Below are 10,433 nucleotides of genomic sequence, written 5' to 3'. Positions count from 1 at the left end.
AAGAACGTCACGATCTGTTCTCATTGAATCAAGGATTATGAATCATATACTTCGTGAGTAACATTCATGAAAAAAATGAAGGAAATACGTAATAAATGACATTCTGAATTTGATGAAACTACATAGGCAAATTGGATATGATAAATAAATTTGTATCCACTCATTCTTCTCTTATTTAAAAAAGACGAAGCTAACAATCAATATGATTTTATGTAAAATAATAAGTTACAAAACAAAGCAAAATTTTCTCATAAAATCTTTCAAATTTTATAACATAGAATATTTTTTTTTTAAACTGTACCTTAATAAATCGTCCTATATATATATAATCCTTTTCATATATAATGTAATCTTTTTTTATAAAAAAAAAGAAAATTATAAACACAACGGTTTTAAAAACTTTATAAAATTTATATCTGTTTAAAGTTAAAAATAAACATAATAAAAGAACTTCGATAAGTTATCATGTAACATGATTATTATTTCCAATTCGTGTAAATTAAAATTATAGATAATACGTTTATAAATCAATAATGAAATATAGTTCTGTGACATATACAGTCTAATGATGTAATATGTAATATGACGAGCTTTTGATATTTTATATAGATATTGTTTTCATTGCAGTTTTATCGATCTCGTATATGGCATCAATTCGACGGTTCACTCGCCATCTTTTGGCTTGCCACAGGATGCGTTCTCCACGTCATTATTCGATGCGCTACGTCGACAACCCCACCAGAACTGACCAGCACACAGTCTCTCTCTCTCTCCTCAATTCTGTCCTTAATATTACCGCTGTCAGAACGTTCCCACCCAGTGTCAGCGAAACATTCACATCCGTGTAGATCGTGACGAAGAATCGAAAGTTAGTATTCTGCGCAAATTGTAAGTGAAGCTATAAACAATATAACATAAATGTAGATTAAAATAAATCATAATCTCTCTAATTAGCTGGTGCGTGAAAACTATTATTGCAGCTAATATAACATTCTTTAAAAAAATATGTTGAGAGACTAATATATTATATATTTTATAAAAATATAAAAGTATTATCAGTTTGCATTGAAGTGATATGTGAGACTTCCATCGTGTAGCTAGTTCAACTAATTGTTCAAGGCATTGCTCGTCAAGTGATTGCAGTATATTAATCATACTACAATTGTTTGACCTCAATAATCTTGGATTGTTAAATTTTAAATATGATTCAATTGTAATCAGTAAAGAAAAATACAGATTAATTTAATAGTGTAATCAGTACCTTATAGACGCGATCCTGTTGATATTGTGAATTTAATTAATATTTAACAAATTATTCATTTTCCTACAGGCAATTCCACATAAAGTTTAAAAAGCTTGATACCAAAAATTTCGTGATTTTGGGAACTTTAGGAAATTTATAGACAGTATATTTGTCTTATAAGACATAATTAAAGACATGATTAAAGTTTGCTAAATTATTTAATTATTATCATTTCACGAACAATTAAAATCGATACTGAAAACTTTTTGCACATATTGAATTATTTTTCTTAAAAACATATATCTGTGCTTGTGTTCTCTTCTTCTCTAAGCAAAAAGACGTTATTAAGTTCGCATGAATCATTGTGAGAACTAAAGATTGAATAAGAAACGAAAGCCACTTCCGCCGTCGTTGGCAATTATATTAATGGGTTACATATATATATGTATGTATCGCGAACTTTAAACTTTTCCTGTTAGAGTTATGTAGTTCGTTAATTATTAATATTTCGTGTTGTGAAACCAGTCATCAATAATGACCCGAACAATCGGTATCGATTTCGTGCTTCTTGCATTAGATCTATTTCCTGCCATCGTATTGCTTCGCGAAAACGATGGCTTGGCAAAGATTATACATATACCTCCAAGGACATAAGTTCTTGAAGGTAAAAATCAATAGTTATTGCGATCAATTAACAAAACGAAAGAACAAGTAAATAAAATTCAAGTTGAAATAATTTCATTAATTTAACATGATTATTATTGTTGTAACAATTTAATTTATTACACGGGATCATTATTCAATACCAAGAATAAGAGAAGTATGAACAATATTAATATTCACGGCTCGATAATTCGAATAATTAGGAACTATTTCGCGGCGGTGTTTCGCATTTGAAGACCACGTGAGAATTAAGAGTACCGGTACCGGTCTGTTCCGCGTTGTGTCATGCAATTCCGGGTTTCATCCGCCAGCAAGAATACCGAATCGTTTAATGCTTTCGCGGTCGGCAGACACAAACGCGTATTCGCCCCCACCAACAAATTCCTTTCCTCTTCTCTCTCTGCCGTGCTCGACGAAAGAGGCTCTCGGTGACGAGAACGCTGGTTGCGAGCCGTTAGTTAGTCGGCCACCAGAACCGATACCGTTCTCCAGGAAAGCACATCGTTGTCGAAAGAGGTATAAAGCAAGCCACACCCCGAGTGTCACTTCGCTGATCCAATCGATATGATCTTGCCGTATTCTACAAATCGTGTCCTCCTCTTCATAAATCATGCGAAGTGATACAACAGATTCTCAATAATCATCTAGCAACAGGCAAATGTATACAGGGTCTTACTCGATGAGATCATCGTCGCAAACGTGAAACGTATCTGAAATGAGTCAAGGACATAAGCACCGTGTCATCAAATCGCGTGTTTGCACGCATTATTCGTGATAGATGGGAATAGTGTAGATGAGAATTATCATCGCAGATCGTCACTTTTAACTTAATAACAATTATGAGTTTTATATTAAAGGCGCGCCACAATTATAAGAATATAACGTAAAGGATTTTAGTTAAACCATAAAAAAAAAATCGTCTGCATTTTCTAGAGTTTTTAGATTAATTATATATTAGCATTATAATAAATAATGATTAATAATCTAGTATTTAAAAATTAGATCTGAGATTGAAAAGAGAAAATTATTAAAATCATTCATATAATGTATAAAAATAAAATAACCAAATATTTGCCTTCTAAAATAGTACTGATAATATCGAAGATTTTTTAACAATCCTAAGTTCTTAATTTTTTTATTTAAATAAAATATGTATAAAAAATGCTTTCAGATAATCAGCAAGATGGCAGCTAGTCAGTATTATCACATACAGGTAATTCATAGTTAATATCTCATAACTTCGCAATAAAAGTCTCGCAATAATGACTGAACAAGATGAATCATCTCATTTTATGCTGTTTTAGTTTCTTATCCATCTATTATAAGAATTGTTTATTATAAATATACAATTCTTATAATTTTTGCAGCTTGTTTCTAAACTCAGAAAGACAAAGGATGACATTTAATTGAATTGCTAACAATATGAAAAATTGCTATTATCTGATAAAAAAAATCAAGTTTAAATCTTAATAAGAATAAAAAAATCATATAGATAACATTAACATATCTAACTCTAATTAATTTTAATATAATTAATAAACTTGATGCATGTTCAATTTTATTCATTGAGGTGTGTTGATAATTGTTTCAAACAAGATAATAGAATGATACAAAATTAAATACGTTTTCTAGTGCACACCCACCGTGTATCCGGCTGATCCTTTCGATGCCGAAGCAGATGCCAGTCTATTACGATCTGCAATGAAGGGTTTCGGGACTGATGAGCAGGCCATATTGGACGTCTTGGCTCATCGCGGTATCGTACAGCGACTAGAAATTGCCGACAAATTTAAGACAATGTACGGCAAGGATCTCATTTCCGAGTTGAAGTCAGAGTTGTCCGGAAACTTTGAGAAAGCCATCTTGGCTCTAATGACGCCTCTTCCCGAGTATTACGCCAAGGAGTTGCATGATGCTATTTCCGGCATGGGCACCGACGAGGGTGCACTCATCGAAGTCCTTGCATCCCTGAGCAACTACGGTATCAAGACTATATCGGCTGTTTACAAGGACCGTAAGTTTCAACGCAGCATATTTTGCGGAATCGATTTTGCCTCCTATAAGTCAACACCGCCTTATTCTGTATAGAACAGGAATTTCATTTAAAAAAGAATATTTTTCACTTTCTATACTGAAAAAGATTTATTAAATCTTGATACATATTTCTTTAAATGTTACTAACAACAAGTCATTTATTTACAATAAATAAATATTTACTAAAAAAAAATCAAATGGGTTTTTAATCAAATAAATATATGTTTACATTTAGTAAATATTTACTCAGAACTATTCAAACAGATATTTATTAAAATTTAGTTTTTTTCCAGTGTAGTTCTGCTCGATTCTAAATCATACACAGTTTATGAATTATGAATATATTTTCAATTTATATTCCTAGTGTACGACAAAGAGCTGGAAGACGATCTCAAAAGCGATACCTCCGGTTATTTCAAGAGGCTTTTAGTATCGTTGTCTTGCGTGAGTAACAATTGAAAATTGATGTATAATTTTTCGCAACTGTTCTGTCAGTTTTTCTCTATTCTCTAATTAACGATCAGGCCAGTAGAGACGAGAGTCCAGACGTCGACGAGGAGGCCGCACGTCAGGATGCCGAGAGGCTTCAAGCCGCGGGTGAGGGACAATGGGGCACCGACGAAAGCACTTTCAACGCAATTCTCATTACTAAGAGTTTTCCACAATTGCGACGGATCTTTAAAGAATACGAGCACCTCACCGGAGACACCTTGAAGCATGCTATCAAGCGAGAATTCTCTGGTTCTGTCGAAGATGGCTACTTAGCTGTGGGTAAGAAATTAAATACAATAATTTACTTATTATTTATTTAGCAAGTTATTCGTTACTATTAATCTATTTATTCTTTTTTTTTCATATATGTATATGTATATTTTTTTCATTGTTCTAAAATGGTCTTCTTTCAGTGAAATGCGCCTCCGATAAAACTGCTTATTTCGCGGAAAGATTGTACAAAGCTATGCGCGGAATGGGCACGAACGATTCGACATTGATACGCATCATTGTGACACGATCAGAGATTGATCTGGGCGACATTAAGGATGCCTATGAGAGACTTTACGGAAAATCTCTTGCGGAAGCTATCGACGTAAGTATAACACGTTAATTTCTTAAACAATTTTACGCTATTTATTGCATCCATTACGTTTGCTCTCTTTATTGTATTTTATTTCTGTAGCAGTAAAATTAATAAGAGATAAAGAAACGCAATAATATAATATATTGCAATGCAAACAAAAATACAAAAAATAATATTAATAATAGAAATACATTTAAACAAAATATTTTTAATGAAAAATTCTTCAGTAAATACAAAGTTATAATTTTGTTCCTTGATTTACATAGATTTGATCGAAATCCAATTTAATTCCAGCGCTTCAATTCTACGCTTTCATTCACTTAATACAACAATGCTTTATCTCCAATCGAAATGTTAAATTACACATTCACATAATTCCTTCACATCTGCATACTTATATGCATCAGCAATCACTAAACTACAATAAAATAATCAACTATATACAATATAATATATAATATAATTAATCTATTAACTCACATATACACTATATCTCTTAGCATTCCGTAAAACTTTCCATAAATTTCAGGACGACTGTTCAGGCGACTACAAGAGACTTTTGCTTGCCCTTGTCGGATGAAAATATTTCAATCTTGCAACAGACCCTTTGTTGAAAATTATACTTCAATGTCGCGGAGATTATATAGCGCTTCATTGTATTCTGCAAAGATTTTGATTAATTTAATTTCTTACGTTTTGTTGGCTGTTAATGGTGAATATGGTTTTACTCGAGTTATAGATGTTTTGCACTTGATCGGAGTGATGCTACAATACGTGTGTAAAAAATGAATTACAAAATAATATAGAAATGAATTACAAAATAATATAGAAAATCTGTACATCAAAACTGTACACGAGTCTCTGTGAAGATTGATTGAAAATCGATTTATTGATTGTATATTAGTAAATTATAATTATTAATTTAAACGCAAATTTGTTTTTCACTGTACTAATTCTATTAATTAGTCCATGCTATTTTTGACTGCATGCATGCCTCTGTATATTATAGTTGTATGTATTATTATAAATACATGAACATCACGATTTACCTTAAAATAAAATGTTTAGCTTTAATTTTCCTACATTCTTTTTTGCATTTACAGAATGACTGCGGCGACGACTTTAAACGGCTTCTCATCGCGCTATTGAATTAATGAGTTTGAGGAGAGAATTATTTTCGTTACTAAAAAATCAGATATTTAACACAATTGTCAATAATCCAAAAGCATGTAAATGTAATGCATACATTTATCTCTAATAAACGTATATATTTGCAATTCTCAACTCGTTTTACTGATAATACGAAAAAATATCTGTTTTTTTTTTCCAGAACGATTGCACCGCCGAGTGGAAAAGATTATTGATAGCAATGTTGAATTAAAGAGTATATCTATAATATCATGCGAAATAATTATAACAAAGAAAAATATTTGAAATAATACAGTATAATAAATGTATATTTTAATATACTTAAATTATTAATATAAATAAATATAACATTAAATAAATATGTATATATATTTTTTTATTTAATATCTATACAGACCTACAAGATTACAAAAATACAATGTAATGTTATAATAAACACAGAACCAATTACACAGGTTGCCACAGAAAATAAATTTTAAAATTCCCTGACTTTTTCAGATTTTCCAGATGAAAATAGAAAATTTTCCATGAGTAATATAAAATATGTAAATTTTAACATTTAGACTCAAGGAAAGTCACTAGTTTATATTATTAAAAACAACGCAAAAAAAGCTTAATAGTACAGTATATTTGGACGCAAATTTAAGCCACAGCAAAAAATAAATCAGTTTTGGAAAAAAAGAATGCAGTTACGATGAAAAAAAGGATCAAATAAAAATATAAATAAATAAAATATAAATTTTAATTATTTTATTAAAATCGTTTAAAGTGCACAAGTTTTGAACGTATTTGACTATAAATGTCAGATATAAAAAATTATAACAATTATTTGGAATAGGAGCAGTTTCAGGGAATTATGAAATTTCGAAATTCCAGATGTTTTTTTCATTTTCCCCTGATTTTTCTCGGTTTCAAGGACTAATTCCCTGACTTCTCCCGATTTTCCAGGTCTGTCCTGAATAAAATACAAAATAAGAGATTTGTTTTATATTATATTAGATAAAAATAAAACTTAAACATTATATATCAATGCGATACAAAAATAAAAGAAGTATACATAGTGTTTTATTTTGATGCATTCTGACAAAAGAAATTCAATATAAACATCGCCCAAAATTTACATTTCTTAACATTAATCGGTATCGGTATTCGTTCTTAAATTTCCTGAATATTCGCTGGTCCACACACACACATACCACACACAGTGAATTTTAATTATTTTAAATTAACGTATTTTTGCTTAAAGTTAACATAATTGAACGATTACGTTTACTTTGAAAATTAAAATGCAAGAAATAAAAATATACAACGTAAAATTATGGAAGATGTGAAAAACATCTGTTATTAACAATTTATCATAACGTAGTTGAAGAAAATATCCAAATCTACAGCAATATCGAGCTTCTGTGTTCTTATATAGAGATTCTGTGTTCGGTATGTTTCTCATATCATAGTCACAATAGGTAGTGCATCATTTTTCACCTTTTTAAGAAACAATTTTGACAAATTGTTTTCGATATACTCCATCTTGTCATGTAGCTTAGTCTGGATACAACCCAATTTTATTTTAGTGATTGGGAGTTTCATTATTTTTCCATAAATCTCGAAGCAAACGTGAAACTTATCTTTATCAATGTTTATATCATATATATGCAAGCAAATTTCAACATCTACTTCATTTGAAATGTCCTCTCCAAAGCAAATAGGTGGCGGATTTCGAGCTAAAAATATATATTCTATTTATTGAAATACGACAACGACAATGTATATTTTAATTTGTGCAATCAGATATTACCTGAAATTGTCTCGTTAATAATTGCAAAGTTGTTGTATGTGATTGTAAGTGAAAACCCATAATCCTTTTCTAAATAACTTGCATTTACGCATACTATAATATATAGAAATATAGTATTAAAATAGAATATAATATTAAATAATTGTTATAATATGGACTACAAATAATTATGTACTTACACTTTCCATCCATAGAGACTACATCCCACTGTAATTGCTGACAGCATCCACAATTATATTCAATACATTCGCAACCATTATCGTACATTTTTATAATATATTCATCTAGAAAATAAAAATTACTTAGCCTTTATGCTATAAATTTTATAAATACTTTATAAATATTTTTATACATTTTACAAGCATCAACTAATGAGGAATTTTTGCATAATTTATAAATTTTTAATCAAACCAATTATGAAAATAAATTAAATAAGAGAAATTTTACTTTTTGCAGATCCAAAACAATTTTAATATTTAAATATTTCTATGTGAATTTATATATAATACATATCTGAATACACAAGGTTTCACGTTAAATACAGTAAAATTTGATTAAACAAATTTTAATTAATGTATAATTAAAAATATTCCAAGGTATATTACTGAAATGTATATCTATATTTAATATATATATATATACTGTGTGTTTCGTCCAATGGAAATATTGTCGGTGTTATCTCATCTTGACCTGTTGCTTTCGCGACTCCCGTACAGAATAATATTCCGATAAAAGTAATATTCATAAATTTAACGTGACGTAATCGTTCCATGTTTTTTTTAGCTTTGCTTTCTAACAATAGATCAGGCAGACGTTGAATCTTATTAGAGATACTTTTCTGTAGTTCCGAATAGCGATCTTCTACCTCTTAGATCACAAATTTTCGATTGACGAATTCCACTACTCTTCTGTTGATACTTGCTCATACTAAGAAATACCGCTCCTATAAATACTATACTTTTGTTTAAAAAAATGGAGGATGTGTTCTTTTCAACTTCTCAAACCATTCATCTTTTCTCCTTTTCTCTCCCCGTTGGAGAGAAAAGGAGATAGGATAAATATAGTGCAATAAGTACAGCTAAAAAGAACAGACCAATTGAAGCCTGCCATTGTTCATCGACCAGGGGAAATCCCGCCAAAATTGAAGTAGCTCCGTCCATAAAGTGTAACGAATATAGATCGCGCATGCATTTCAAATTGTTTTGAACATCACTATGTCCTGCTTTAAAAAGAGAAAAAAAGACCTTAATCAGACTTGAATAAATTTGGCCTTTCTTTGTATTGTAATATATCATTTATCAGATATGCAAAAGAAAAAGAAAAACACTGCTTATGCATGTAATTCGAATATGAGTTCGATTAATGGCTTTCCATCAATGTAGATTAGTTTATTTAATTTCAGTTTACTTATTATCTCTTTTTATTTTTTCTAAGCTCTATTTCTACCAATGTAAATTAAAGATCATTTATACTGACCGTAATCTGTGAGAATTGACCAATCATAATCGATGATTCCTCTCTCATTCGACTGTACTTGAATTATTTATACAGATTACGTCCATGATCCTTAACTTTAATCTACTGTTTAATTTATTGTTTATTCCTTTCTAATTCTCAAGAAGAGTAGAACATGAAAGTTAAATCCATTAAATTAAATCAAGATTAAAGTTAATTTATTGATAGAAATAGATAAAAAATTATAAAAAGTAGAAAAATAAGTTGAACCGAGATTAAAATTAATCTAGAATATCAAGAACTTGATTTTTAGTGATTGATCCATCAATTGTTACCGAAAATCTGATAATCTAAAAATTTTATAATTAAACAACTGTTCTTTGTAGGATGCATTTAAAAATTGAATACATGTATAATTAAATAAATGTTAGAGAAAAGTAAAAAAGTTTAGTAACAAATTTGCAATATGAAAGAAAAAAGTAAATTTTAATAATTCATTGTTTAAACAATATTAATATAACATAACATTTATTTGCGGAAAAAAAATATATTTGCTAATTAAAAAAATATAATTTAATTAATAATGTGATTTTTGTATCAAATAAATATACTTACATTTAGTAAATATTCGATTGACAAATAAATTAAAATGTACTAAATTTTAATAAATAAATATTTATTAAAAGTCTAATACATTTGTCTCTCTGTGTGCAGATACACAATCCGTTTTATCGTTTTACATATGAAGTTTGCGCGAGACGCGATCATATAAAGCGCTGTTATCGGCCATTTTCCGATGTTCGGATATTCAAGTTTCCAATTGAAGTCTATACTTTATAATTTATAATGCAGTTGTAATTACTTTTTTATTTTGTGTATATACATTTCTATATATCATAAATATATCACAATTATATATATTTTCCTTTAAAATAAGAGGAAATAAAGAGTAAAACGTGCTACGAGAGTAGAGAGAGAGAGAGAGAGAGAGAGTGAGAGTACAATAAAGCCGAATA

General features: G+C 29.4%; 2 protein-coding genes across 6 annotated transcripts; one reads left to right on the top strand and one right to left on the bottom strand.

The window, feature by feature from the left end:
- The first annotated feature begins 658 nt into the window (after positions 1–658).
- Positions 659–6,456, top strand: LOC108754518 (annexin B9-like). 5 transcript variants are annotated; one of them, XR_001939717.1, is made up of 8 exons: positions 659–868; positions 3,078–3,119; positions 3,539–3,920; positions 4,305–4,384; positions 4,465–4,711; positions 4,846–5,027; positions 6,122–6,253; positions 6,349–6,423. XR_001939717.1 is itself a non-coding variant. In XM_018496883.1 (7 exons), exons 2-7 carry the CDS (start codon positions 3,090–3,092, stop codon positions 6,397–6,399), a joined length of 972 nt encoding a protein of 323 aa, XP_018352385.1. In that variant the 5' UTR covers positions 2,094–2,422; positions 3,078–3,089; the 3' UTR covers positions 6,400–6,456. The 5 variants fall into 5 exon arrangements, 1 of the variants encoding a protein (XP_018352385.1); XR_001939715.1 differs by having other exon boundaries at positions 659–888; XR_001939716.1 differs by lacking the exons at positions 659–868; positions 6,122–6,253 and adding exons at positions 2,095–2,422; positions 5,548–5,730 and having other exon boundaries at positions 6,349–6,422.
- A 1,100-nt stretch (positions 6,457–7,556) lies between these two features.
- LOC108754520 lies at positions 7,557–8,828 on the bottom strand. The gene is made up of 4 exons (XM_018496897.1): positions 8,605–8,828; positions 8,142–8,246; positions 7,963–8,055; positions 7,557–7,888 (listed from the first exon to the last, which is right to left on the bottom strand). Exons 1-4 carry the CDS (start codon positions 8,732–8,734, stop codon positions 7,611–7,613), a joined length of 606 nt encoding a protein of 201 aa, XP_018352399.1. The 5' UTR covers positions 8,735–8,828; the 3' UTR covers positions 7,557–7,610.
- Positions 8,829–10,433: the final 1,605 nt, after the last annotated feature.

This window comes from Trachymyrmex septentrionalis, unplaced genomic scaffold (assembly GCF_001594115.1).
Source record: "Trachymyrmex septentrionalis isolate Tsep2-gDNA-1 unplaced genomic scaffold, Tsep1.0 scaffold8, whole genome shotgun sequence".
NCBI classification, from domain to species: Eukaryota; Metazoa; Arthropoda; class Insecta; order Hymenoptera; family Formicidae; genus Trachymyrmex; species Trachymyrmex septentrionalis.
This window is presented reverse-complemented; position numbering and strand designations above follow the sequence as displayed.